This window comes from Saccostrea echinata, unplaced genomic scaffold (genome assembly GCF_033153115.1).
Source record: "Saccostrea echinata isolate AGI-Se365-2 ecotype Australia unplaced genomic scaffold, CSIRO_AGI_Sech_v1 ptg000052l, whole genome shotgun sequence".
Classification (NCBI taxonomy): Eukaryota; Metazoa; Mollusca; class Bivalvia; order Ostreida; family Ostreidae; genus Saccostrea; species Saccostrea echinata.
Genome location: NW_026889801.1, coordinates 7,327,375 through 7,340,570, shown reverse-complemented (window position 1 = coordinate 7,340,570; position 13,196 = coordinate 7,327,375). Strand labels below are relative to the sequence as shown.

General features: G+C 32.4%; 1 protein-coding gene across 1 annotated transcript in view; it reads left to right on the top strand.

Moving 5' to 3' along the window:
- The window catches only part of LOC133204320 (multiple epidermal growth factor-like domains protein 10), a 609,956-nt gene that overhangs the window by 579,209 nt on the left and 17,551 nt on the right, over positions 1–13,196 (top strand). Inside the window, exons 6-7 of the mRNA XM_061340045.1 lie at positions 11,691–11,828; positions 12,327–12,464. Of these exons, the coding sequence (XP_061196029.1) occupies positions 11,691–11,828; positions 12,327–12,464 (276 nt within the window). The remainder of the gene's footprint in view (positions 1–11,690; positions 11,829–12,326; positions 12,465–13,196) is intronic.

The following is a 13,196-nucleotide window of genomic DNA, read 5'->3' as shown; positions in this document are numbered from 1 at the left end:
CAATATTAATTAAATTGACATTCAATTTTCAATGACACGCAGTTGGTCACATGATCAGACTTTCTTGTGTATGGAAAGCAAACTGCACGAGTCATTTGGAAAGTCCCGATTATGACGTCACGTGACGTTATGTTGCATTTCCAAAACAAAGTCTAAATAGTGCCTAATTTTCCATGTAACGCGAATAAAAGTAAAATATAAATATAAGAAATAAAACATCAATTTTTAGAGTTTCATTGAGATATGCAATGAAGTCGGTACGTGATCAAATCTACTATAACGCCCTTCGAGCGTTATAGGATTAGATCACGTGACCGACTTCATGTCATATCCCAATAAAACTCTAAACATGATATTTTATTTCTTAAATGAACGTGGATGGGACGAATACGAATGTTCTTATTTTACTTTATAGTGTAAATAAGCTCAAATATCTGATTAAAAACGCCTGATTTAGGGTTTGAAAAAGACAAAGAAATCACAAACTCTGAAGTTAATCAAGGCCTCAACATTGACCACCTTTCATCTTTAGAAAATGTTGGAAAATGAATAATCTGTACATTTGAATAACCTTTTAGTTCTCTACATTGTTTACAATCAATAATCTTTCGTAATTGAATACAAAGATTATATCAATAGATTTTAGTCACATTAACAAGTCTGAGCTTCAGAAATTTTTAGAATACTCTTGCAAACACAGCAGTACGAGTCTGTGGCTCTGTATGTAAACTGGGATCAGTATTATCCCCTTGCAATGGAGTTGGAGGAAATATAGTAACAAGCTTGTGTGGAGGGGGCGTAGGTTAGTTTGTCCTCTTGTGCGTCTTCCATTTTAAAATATTCAATATTCACATAAGCTTTATCTAATGCATCTAGAGATAAACCCTTCAAAAAGTGTCGTTATTACTTCCTTCTTGGTTTTATGTAAAAACAGAGTGAAGTGGAATGGAGTGGAGTTATGTGGAGTCACGAAGAGGAGTCTGTATTTTAACACTATAGAAAGTTAAGGAAGAAATTGATTTGTCTTAGATACAATCTCTTCCCTGCAATGTTATTTTTGATACATGTAAAAAGAATGAACAAACCTATGACTGTATGTAACCATTCATTCTGAAAAAAGGCAGTTTCCAAGAGTCTGTGTGATCACGGAAATCAACAAAAGCTGGGGTATAGAGAAAGAGAGGGCAAAGGGAGAAATTTACACTGTACAACGACAGAAAACAATTCATTCAACTTCCATGATTCTACATCTTACCTTCGGTAGCGTTTCCTGCAATTTCCAATAACCAAAAGGGAGATATGTATACGTATAAATATATAGTTATACAAAATGAGAATCAACAAACAATGGACTGAGATATAGAAAAAAAATATGACATACACATATCAACAAAGAGGGTAACTTCTTCTTGAGGACATTGGCATCGTTCCTGGCTTTACTATAGAATTTTTCAAAAACTCTTGCGCAGATGTAATAGTACTTAACATGTTCAGATTTTGGCACATTTAACCAACCAAGCCACACTTCTTTTTCAGATTTTATCAAATTAACTTTTTTACAATTCTTAATGCATTTCCTATGTAAAATGTTGATAAAAGAACCTACATAATCTTTTTCCATAAGATTTCTCCAAAACCCATTTAGTTCTTAAAGTTTATGCATTATTTATTTATTATTGTATCTTTATTTCCTATGACATCTAGATATTTTGGCTGAAAATATAGAATCAAAACACAGCTATACCAACACCGTTCTTTACTTTTGAGTTACTTCCCTTAGTATCTGTCTATTTTTCATACTGGTAAAGGACTAGTTAACTGTTTCTATCATACATAATTTACTTTATATTAGCATTTGTTATAAAAATATTGGCATGAATTTGTTTTTAATTTTTGTCAGTAGTTACTAAATGGTGCCTCCTTCACCTGTTCACACGTCCTATGAACTGTTTTCAGCATTTGTCACATCTTTGTCTTTCCCTGCATAGCTACGGTAAATAACGATCTTTTGACTCTTTGTCTCCTTAACATAATGCAAAAAAGCCATCACTGTTTTTCTCTCTTACTGTTAGAGATGATTCTACCAGTAGAAGTAACACACATGCTTTTGTTTACCGCAGTAATTTGCGCTTTATTGGTTTTTACCGCGTAGAGAATTCTAGACGGGAGATCACTATCAATTACGTCAAGTGGAAAAAAAATAATTAAACCTTTTTTTTCCGAATAACAGTGAATTGTCAATGACTTTAAGTAATAAGACAAAAAACAAAAAACAAAAAAAAAAAAAAAATAAAATAAAATAAAAAGATTTACCATGATTCAGTACTCAGTGCATTTTTTTTTTTTTGCTCTATCTATTTCGTATATAATGCTCCTAATAAATCTTACTAGGTTTGTCTGGTTGGGATAGGAATGTGGTGTCATTCCTCCTACTGTTTGTTATGAATAATTATTAGGTGATCCTCTATGTGACACAACATTGATGCACCAAATTCTCATTTCGACAAATTATTTCTTTTCAGTGATGCTCATGCAGAAACGTTGGATATCCGAATATTTAAATTACAAAAACTTTGAAGAGCTGAAAAAAGGGGGATGCCAAAGACTGTAGCCAAATACGTCGAAGGAGCAGAGCTATGCATGAGGTAGATATTTCATTTTTAAAAAAAATCACAGGGAATTAAATATCAGGCGCGGATCAGATTTTTTCAAGGGGGGGGGGGTTCCAACCCACTCAAAAAAAAATCCAATCCAGAAATTTCTTGACAAGCAATATATATATATATATATATATATATATATATATATATATATATATATATATATATATATATATATATATATATATATATATATATACATATCCAAAATTGAAATAAAGTCTCAGTAATCGGATTACAATATTAAACAAATATAAAAAGAAAACACAAGAATCCTCCGTAAAGCTTTAGCGCTTTCATTAAAAATCTTCAGAAGCTTTACATTACAAAAATGTATACAACGGTAACATAGTAACAATGATTATGACGTTAAACTAAGCGGAACGTTTAATGTCTATATTGTGACGTCATAGATAAAATACTGCAATGATGATGAAAAAGTTCGGGAAAATCATAGGTAGTTTATAAGAGACTATTAAGTTTTGGCTCTAGAATCTAAAGCCAAAACTTAATAGTCTCTTATAAACTACCTATGATTTTCCCGAACTTTTTCATCATCATTGCAGTATTTTATCTATGACGTCACAATATAGACATTAAACGTTCCGCTTAGTTTAACGTCATAATCATTGTTACTATGTTACCGTTGTATACATTTTTGTAATGTAAAGCTTCTGAAGATTTTTAATGAAAGCGCTAAAGCTTTACGGAGGATTCTTGTGTTTTCTTTTTATATTTGTTTAATATATATATATATATATATATATATATATATATATATATATATATATATATATATATATATATATATATATATATATATATATATATATATATTTAAGGAATAACTGTCTTATTTTTTGGATTCATGATGTGATCAATCGAGTGGCTTGCGTGATAATTTGCATAAACGCCGAAGGCGTTTATGCATAAAATTATCACGCAAGCCAATCGATTGATCATCGTCATGAATCCAAAAAATCTGACAGTTATTCCTTATATTTACATGCTCCTGATTCTGCAAATTCCCGTGCTAACAGCCCCGCTTCTGTCTCTATTTGTCCCGCCCCGCACGTGATTTTTTTTTTAACCGCGCCTATCGATGAACCAGTAGATTTATGTAGAAATGAAGTATTTTTACAATTTGTAATTTTATCTCGGACAAAGACATTGGAAATGTAAATATATAATAATAAATAAATAAATGAAATGAGAAAAAACAACACTCCTTTCCAAAATGTATCAAACCTAAAAAATTTCTTGTCAAACAAAAGAAATAAAAAAAAAAAACAAAAAAAAAACGTGAAGTCCATTCCCAAAAGTAAAAAATACCTTTTTCGTGGTGATGAGGTTGGGGTCCACGTTTTCTGAAGGGAGGGGGGGGGGGCAAAGTCTCTTTTTTCATTTGGCTTCAGTATATATTTTTAATGACTGCAAATTCAGATCCGCGCAGGAATATATATTTGTATTTTCAAGCTAGTACCGAAGTACTTAGCTACTTGGCTGTAGAGACCCTCGAGGACTATCTCGACCCAGGGGTCATAATGTAAAATAATGCACGGTATCAATTTTGATGCACCAAATGCGAGATCAATTTCGTTTCCTGTCTCATTATATTTACAAATCAAAATAAGGTTGCAAGAGAGAGATTGTTTATAAGTGAAATTAATTTGTTTATTTATACGTTTTGCTACTCCACTCCATGACTCTACATAATCTCCTTTCTACCCAACTCCATTCACCTTTTTACGACAAGCCTTCTATCTTTTATTAATCTGTTTACTTGTGCAAATGGAGTTTCTGATTGTGTTTTTACTTATGCAAACATTCTCAACGTACGGATATGGTAAGTTTTTAAAATCATGCACAAATTAAATCAGATACTGAAAACCCCCATTACTCGATAGAAGGTCCGCTGTTTGTAAGCATGACTGTATGTTTTTCTTTACATAATGAATGTAAGACATTCTTGACAACTTAAAGTAGGTCGCGGGTCTGCTTTAGTGTTGATGAGTTGCTGGTATTTCTAACATGTGCTCTTTTTCGTGAAATGATGAACAAATCAAGAGGCCCATGGGCCATGGCCCTGCAGTTTTCACCAGACTTTGCCCCCTTATAATACCTTTTGTGGCCCCACCCTAACCCCAGGGTCATGATTTTAACAATTTAGAAACTACACTACCCAAGGATACATAGGTTTCAGCATTTCTAGCCCATTGCTTCTTGAGAAGATTTTAATAAAGATTTTTTCCTAATGTATTTCACTGTAAAATTTGGATTCCCTATTGTGACCCCGCCCTACCCCCAGGGCCAAGATCTTAACAATTTAGAATCTATACTACCAAAGGATGCTTTCACATAAGTTTCACCTTTTCTAGCCGAGTGGTTCTTGAGAAGAAGATTTTTAATTTTTTTTTTCTAAATATTTCAATGTAAAACTTGGATTCCCTAGTGTGGCCCCACCCTACCCCTGGGGGTCATGATTTTAACAATTTTGAATCTACACTATATATCCAAGGATGCTTCCACATAAGTTTCAGCTTTTCTGGCCAAGTGGTTCTTGAGAAGATTTTAAAAGGTTTTTTCTATATATTTCAATGTAAAACTTGGATTTATCTATTCTGGCCCTGCCCTTCCACCGGGGGTCGTGATTTAAACAATTTAGAATTTACACTACCCCAAGATGCTTCTACATAATATTCAGCTTTTCTGGCCCAGTAGTTCTTGAGAAGAAGATTTTTTAATGGCCCCACCCTATTTTTGTCTTTTCTTGATTATCTCCCCTTGTAAGATGTTCGCCCTTCATTTTAACAATTTCAACATCCCTTTACCAAAGGATGTTTTGTACCAATTTTGGTTAAAATTGGCCCAGTGGTTCTTGAGAAGAATTTGAAAATTTGAAAAGTTTACAGACGGACGGACGGACGACGGACAATGGGTGATCAGAAAAGCTTACTTGAGAGTTCAGATCAGGTGTGCTAATTACTCTGTACATATATGTTACCTTTTAGATCTTGCATATTCCAAATATAAATATAGTATAATATAAAATATCATATAGTACAATTACGTTAAACATGACGTTGTACATAGCCATAAATCACGCCATCAACGCAACCAATCAAAAGCCAACCTGAAATTTAATGAGGTCGAGTCTAATTATTTCTACCCTAGAGATTCTGATAATCTTTTTTTAAATTAATTTTAATATTATATTTATAGTTTTAAGATTAAAAAATCTAATGTTTAAGGTTCTGATTTCTTAGGAGACCATATCAAAAGTCGACAAATTTTACTACTGGACCCTGTTGGGATTTGTTGGAAACGCGCCAAATTATCACAATTTTCCCCATACTTTTTTTTTCTGCCCTAGAGATTTCTTTTACAGTAAAGTGCATGAAAGTTATTGTAAAAAGTCACCAAATTGCAAAATTTCAGAAAAAGTGGACCATCTAGTTTGGCATAGGAATTATACAAAGTTTGTTTTTTTTTTCAATGCCCAATGCCTGCAAAGTTGCCATGTTGCGCTTTATATATATATATATATATATATATATATATATATATATATATATATATATATATATATATATATATATATATATATATATATATATATATATATATATATATATATATATATATATATATATATATATGTGTGTGTGTGTGTGTGTGTGTGTGTGTGTGTGTGTGTGTGGGTGTGGGTGTGTGTGTGGGTGTGTGTTGGTGTGTGGGTGTGTGCAGATGAATTTTAGGCAAATATGAATTATTTTGGTAAAAAATAACAATGTTAAATTGTCTGTATGTTTCTTTCGATGTTCTGCTAACAGTTTTAGTAAAATTTCCGTGGACGTCTTATAAAAGCGAGTCGTGTGTCATTTTTCAGCGTCATGCATTTCTTACAAAATCGGAAAACAGTGACGTCGTTAGAGCCATTTCACCATTTTTTCCTAATTATTGTCGTAAAAGTACATTTTAAGATCCATAGGCGTTACAGATAATGTTAATTTTGTATTAAAATCACAATACTTGGGAAGAGTGTAATGTTGCACATACAACTGCATGAAATTAAAATGCTGCGCAAAGTCATGCGCACTCAAAGTAGACTCAGCCTCCTTAATAGCAAATAAACAAATAACAATATATTCTTTTTTTTTTTTTTTTTTTTTTTTTTTTTTTTTTTTTGCTTAATAGTTTTAATTTTAACTTGACTTTGATATTTTGAGTTCCTGACTAATCCGTCTTTGTCTTTTAAAAGTTATCTGACATTTTGTAAAGAAACTCTTTCCTCAGGTAATACGATACAAATTCAAGAAAACATTATATCAAATTTTCAGGTTATGTTTTCCTGAAATTTTTTTTTAATGTAGTAAACTCGCAACATTCTTTAAGAATATTGTTGCATTTTATTGTCATCAATTATTTTTCAATAAAACAAACATCCCTTCCCTTATCTAGATCATCTTTTCTTCGGTCATTTATAATAAAGTAAAGGAATGTATAAGCAATTAACATCATTGTTGCATTGCAATGGTCTAATATCTATGCATACATACACGTATTTACCATGACAGTCCACAGAGCAAATGATGAACAAACACTATAATGCGCGGATTTAGAGGGGTCGGGGTCCGGGGACCCCCCCCCCCCTGGAATTTGCAGAGTTATAAAAAGTATATACTGAAGCAAATAAAAAATAACTTAAGAACCCCCCCCCTCCCCCACTACAAACCGTGGACCCCACCACCACCACCACGAAATATGTTTTGTTTTGGATTTTTTTACATTTTTTTTTAATTTTTGGTCAAGACTAAGTTTGGTGTTAAGGTTTTTTTTTTCCCCAAGAAATTTCTGGATTGGAATTTTTTTAGACGGGGGTGCCCCCCCCCCCCCTCGGGAAAAAGTCCTGGATCCGCGCCTGACTATAACATGCTGATTGAAAAAATTCTTCATTTCCTTAAACCTTCCCTGCTACACAGTACTTTAAATACAAAGGTTAAAATAATGCCTCCTCATTTGTAAACATGTTTATTCAGAGCGAATATGGGGGTCTGAGAGTTTTGAATGAATGTTTTGCATTTCCAAAATAAAATGTAGCTACAAACAATCATTGAATACCTGCATGTTTTATTAATCAGGGGAGACAAATGTGAAAACATTATTATATATATTTCGTAAAATTTATTTCAGAATGAATGAATGCTTCATTTCTTAACAATAGTACTATAACACCAACCAAATAAAAAATGAATTGAAAACTTCACTTTTCTGGCAAAAAGCCATAGCTACCAAATAATTCTAAATTTAGATCTAGATTCAACATGCATTGATATGTATATTTCTGTATCTTATAGATAATTTAGCACAGGGTAAGAATTCTATGCAGAGTTCAAATTGGCCATGTTCTCCTCAAACTTGTTCCATGTATGCAGCAAACAACGCAGTTGATGGAGACATCAATACATGTATAAGAACTAGTACGATTGGTACGACATCTTTTTACAGAACTGTGTGGTGGAGAGTGGACCTTGGTGACATAAAGAGTATATACAGTATAAGGATACAGTTTAAAGACTATGGACAACCATATTGTACGTAGCGATATTTGAGGAATACTCAAACAGATCTGTTTGGCTAACTTAATCATTGCTATTTTGAAATCTCAAAGAAAAATAAATTTCACCCTAACTTATAAGACTGTCATTCAGTGTCCTTGTTCTCTTACTGCTTAAGATAAAGATCAAATATTGAATTAATTATGGCCGCCGATATGTTCGTAAACATTATTACATGGCAATGAAATATTCTCGTTCTTCAATGAAAATAAAGTTCCAACTAAATTAACAAAATTATAACACATTTTCCTTTCATTCTTTAATAATAAGCCAATAAATGCATTCATTTTAACAAGAGAAAAAGAAAGTTTTTCTTGGAGATTTGCAGTTATTCGTGAATGGTCTTATTTGTTTTACTGTGAAAATTTTTATTAAATGTTGTCTCAAAAAATCCTACTTTTTGCCAGAAGTTTCAAAACGTAGATTCTAGATTGACATATTCCTGATCATTTTATGAAATACTACACTTTTTTGCTAGAACTTTCTTTAATTACGCGAGTCTAGCAACTCATGAAAATTAAATTAATAAAATAACTACAGAAATTACTCCGGACAAAATAGAGTAGTAAAAGCCACATGCATTCCATCGCATTAAAAAATATTTTTTCGAACTTCTAGAAAAATGTTTCCATGCTTTTTTGGTAAATGTATCATTTACATATCTGAATGTGAAATAAGATCACACATAGGAAGAATTTGTACACATCAAGTTTACAGAATGAAATATTTTTAGTCAGAAAGACATATTTTTTTTTATTATTATTTTCTAGGTGTATTATCATCGTGTACAAACATTATTTAATTAAAAGTGCAAATAAGAATTAAATTTGGTTTCATTAATTTTTAACAGCAGAGAAGTCCAATTTGACTTTTAATTATCAAAAAAATATATATATATATTCTTTTGCAATTACTTTGGTTTAGTGAGTATTTTAAGTTAGAGGTAATGACATTATGGATACCTGTATGACGTCTATGATTCATTAGAGAAATATTTCATAGTTACAAACGTACAAGTACTGTAAAACACTTACATGTAAAGCGTTTCTAACTAAAATTTTAGATAATCGTCAAAGAGGAAGACTGGCGGGGTTTTCGTTATATGTTTCAAACACAACAGAAATCCAGCACAGTTATCTGTGCTACAAGGACGGAACAGAATTACCTCAACTAGATTTGACCAATATCTGTACCATTCATGGCCGTTATGTTACATTTTACAATGAAAGAAATAAGACGACATATCCTGCCGGTTACGAGACTAGCATTGTAACAGAGCTATGTGAAGTAAATGTGATGGGTAATATTTTGCTATAATTCTCAATGCATTAGTAAATGCTATAACAAAATAACCCAATGCATATATGTACATATATTTAATAAATACCTTTTGATCTGTATTTCAAGGCTGTCAAAAAGATGGATTGTACGGTCAAAACTGTGATCTTACATGTCCTCTTCACTGCCAGGAAAAAAGATGTAATATAATAAACGGAACCTGTCTTGGCTGTACAGCTGGTTGGATAGGAGAATTCTGTAACGAAAGTAAGATTCCAATCTCCTGCTCCAGGATCAAGTATTGAATTGAGACATGTCAAAATTTCAGATATTTATGAAATAAACTTTTAAAAAGAATTTCAAACCATGTGTGCTTAAATCCTTGTTTGTTATTCTAAAAGTTTAAGACAATGTACAAATTATGTACTAAAAGTCTATAAGCGTTTCTTGATTTAGTCTTGGGCTTGTTATTCTTGATTTGAGTGAAAAAGTACATCCATCCATCCAAAACAAAGTTGATTTTCATTTTAATTAGCTTGCATGTTTGGAAATTATGGTATGGAGTGTAAAACGAAGTGCACAGGCCATTGTTTTGGTGGTGCTTCCTGTAATCATATAAGTGGAAAATGTGAACATGGGTGCGAGGAAGGATGGAATATACCCAATTGTGATCAACGTAAGTCTCTTATATATAAAAAATAAAATATTAAGAAAAATAAATTGTTAGATTTTGTTTATCTCTGCACAGCAAGATTTTATAATCTATACTGCTTTTTGCTCTAAAGCGTCTTGTTTTAAAAAATTGTTATAAACTCATTTGTACTTTGCTCAAATGTTTTCCTAAATTTATTCCTCTTTGCGTAGAAGTTATATGCGGATGAACTGATTATGAGTTCCGAAGAGAAGCTTCAAATCAACGTCGGTACATTCTTGCAGTGCGGAGATAAGACAAAAGCCATTTTTAAAATTATCTCAAAAAGTACTGCATACCGGGTATATCTGTATGAAATTTTCAGGCAAAAATCCAAACAGATACAGGTATAAGTACGTAGAAATTTCTTGAGAACATTCATTTTATTGAACATTTTATAGCAATTTTGCCATTACTTTTGGTTCAACCCTCGTACCAGTTTTAATCATGTAAGTTCACAATTTGTCAATTTAACTATGGAATGCAAGTAATTGTCCCCCGCTTTCACGAAAGAGAGGGGACATTAAATCTCATTCATCTGTCAGTCAGTCTGTCCGTCTGTCACAAAAACTTTAACCTTGGTAATAATTTTTGAATAAGAAGAGATAGGGCTTTCATATTTCACATGTGCATTCCCCTTGCCAAGACCTTTCCAAATATGCTATGATATTTGACCCCGTGACCTTGACCTTGAATTTTGACCTATTTTTCAAACATTTTACCATTACTTTAATTGGTCCTAACTTTTGAAAGACAAAGATATGACTTTCATATTACACATGTATATTATCTGTGAGAAGACCTTTCTAAATATACTATGATTTTTTTACCCTGTTACCTCGTCCATGAAGTTTGTCCTCCTTTTCAAAATTGTTATTTTTCCTTATAACTTTTGATTGAGTAGAGATAAGGCTTTCATATTTGACATGTGCATTACCTGTGACAAGATATTTCTGAGCATTCTATGCTTTTTTTTTTACCCCTTGACCTTGAACTCCATGTTTGCCCTTATTTAAAAAAAAATTAACTTTGGTGATTATTTTTGATTGACACATGATAGGGCATTCATATTTGACACAATATGCCATGAATAATGGGATCTCACCCACTAAGACACCGAAATTGGGGGACCACAATCCTTTAAATTTGCTTGTCTTGATGGATGGTATGGACCTAATTGCACGAATAAATGCAGTAGTAATTGTAGAAACAGCTTACTATGTGATAAAGCAAGTGGAAAATGTGAAAGCTGTGTACCTGGGTATATTGGGAAATTTTGCAATAATTGTAAGTACGATCTGCATTGTTAATTAACCAAGTAAACCTTAATCTTATTACACATCATCTCTAAAAGAGGACATTCTACATGTACACAGGAAAAAACCTTATATGTGCTCTCGTTTAAATTACAAGCATGTACAAAATGTTAACAATTTCTTACAGCATGTTCAAAAGGCAATTTTGGTCAAAATTGTTCTGAGATCTGTAATATCAAATGCCGAGGTCAAAACTGTTTCCATGAAAATGGATTTTGTACTGAAGGATGTGAAGATGGATACCAGGGAAAAACCTGTACTGAAGGTATGCTAAAAACAATAGAAAAGATGCTCATAAAACAGTGGATAAAAAAGAAATTACCTTAGGAAGTCTATTAATATTTATCACAGATTTTCTGTAAGATGATAAAAATATACCAAATCATGCGCAACAATAGTAGTTCTCCATGCACACCTTTTAAGCAGATGTAGTACATGCAAATACAAGAAATTAAAATAAAATTCAGAAAGAAAAAGAACATCTATCGAATATTTTAGAAATAGATTTTGTTTATTAGTGATTAAATACACTTGCTTCATGGTTTTATGTTTCAAATTTAATATGAGGAAGGTATTACACTATTCTTAAAAAAATAAACATTTCTTTTTATCAAAGTTTTATGAGTAAAGTGTTCCTATAAAAATTCAAGATGACAAATTTTATTTATTTTTAATTGTTTAGTACAAGGTATATAGTTGCACTAACTATTACTGTCGTTTGATGTCTTTTTCTGGCTATGTGTTCTTTTTACAATATCAAAAGAGTGCAACGAAGGAACGTATGGAGGAAACTGCTCCAAGGAATGTAGCTCTAAGTGCATTGATACATCCTGTCATAATGTACATGGAGAGTGTAGCTATGGGTGTAAACCAGGATGGACAGGTTCACACTGCAGTCAATGTATGTACATAAAGTGTCAATAAAATGATTTGAATAGTATATATACTAAGGAGACTTTTAAGAGTATTCCAAATCATTCAGTTGAGAAATTACAACACAGATTTATCAGCGGTTTCAAAAAGAGATATTACAGAATACAATAACTGTATCCATTGCGTCAACTTATACGTTTGGGTTACATGGAAAAAAAATGCACAGAAACATGCAGTTCATTTTGCAACTAGTCTTCAATGTAACAATACGTACAAAAACGGCACAAATGGTTGCAAGGATGGATACAAAGAATTAAAATGCTACAGAAGTGTGTTTGCATACGTTATTCACGTCTTTTTTTCAGTTCCGATGCACGGTCAATGTAGCCTAGTGGTAGGGCTCGCTTCGTGATAGGGAGGCCTGGGTTCACTTCTCGTTCGTTGCACCGCGTCAAATCTAAGACCTAAACATAGGCAGTGGCTTTTTCTTCGCCAAGCGCAGGACACTAGAAGTAAAGCAAACTCTTATTATTGACATGTCAAAAAGAATTGATAGTATGGGTGTTTCAGAGACCTGGTTACTATACAATGTAGATCAACTCTTTCTCGGGAATCGTACTCCAGATAACTACAGAAATATTTACTATGTATGCGGTCAGCCTAAATATTTTGGTGGTGCAGGTAATACTCTGGCGGTTATCCCTGTTTACATGTAGATATAAAAATATTTAAGAATCGGTTTGCTTGATGTCCCTGTTCT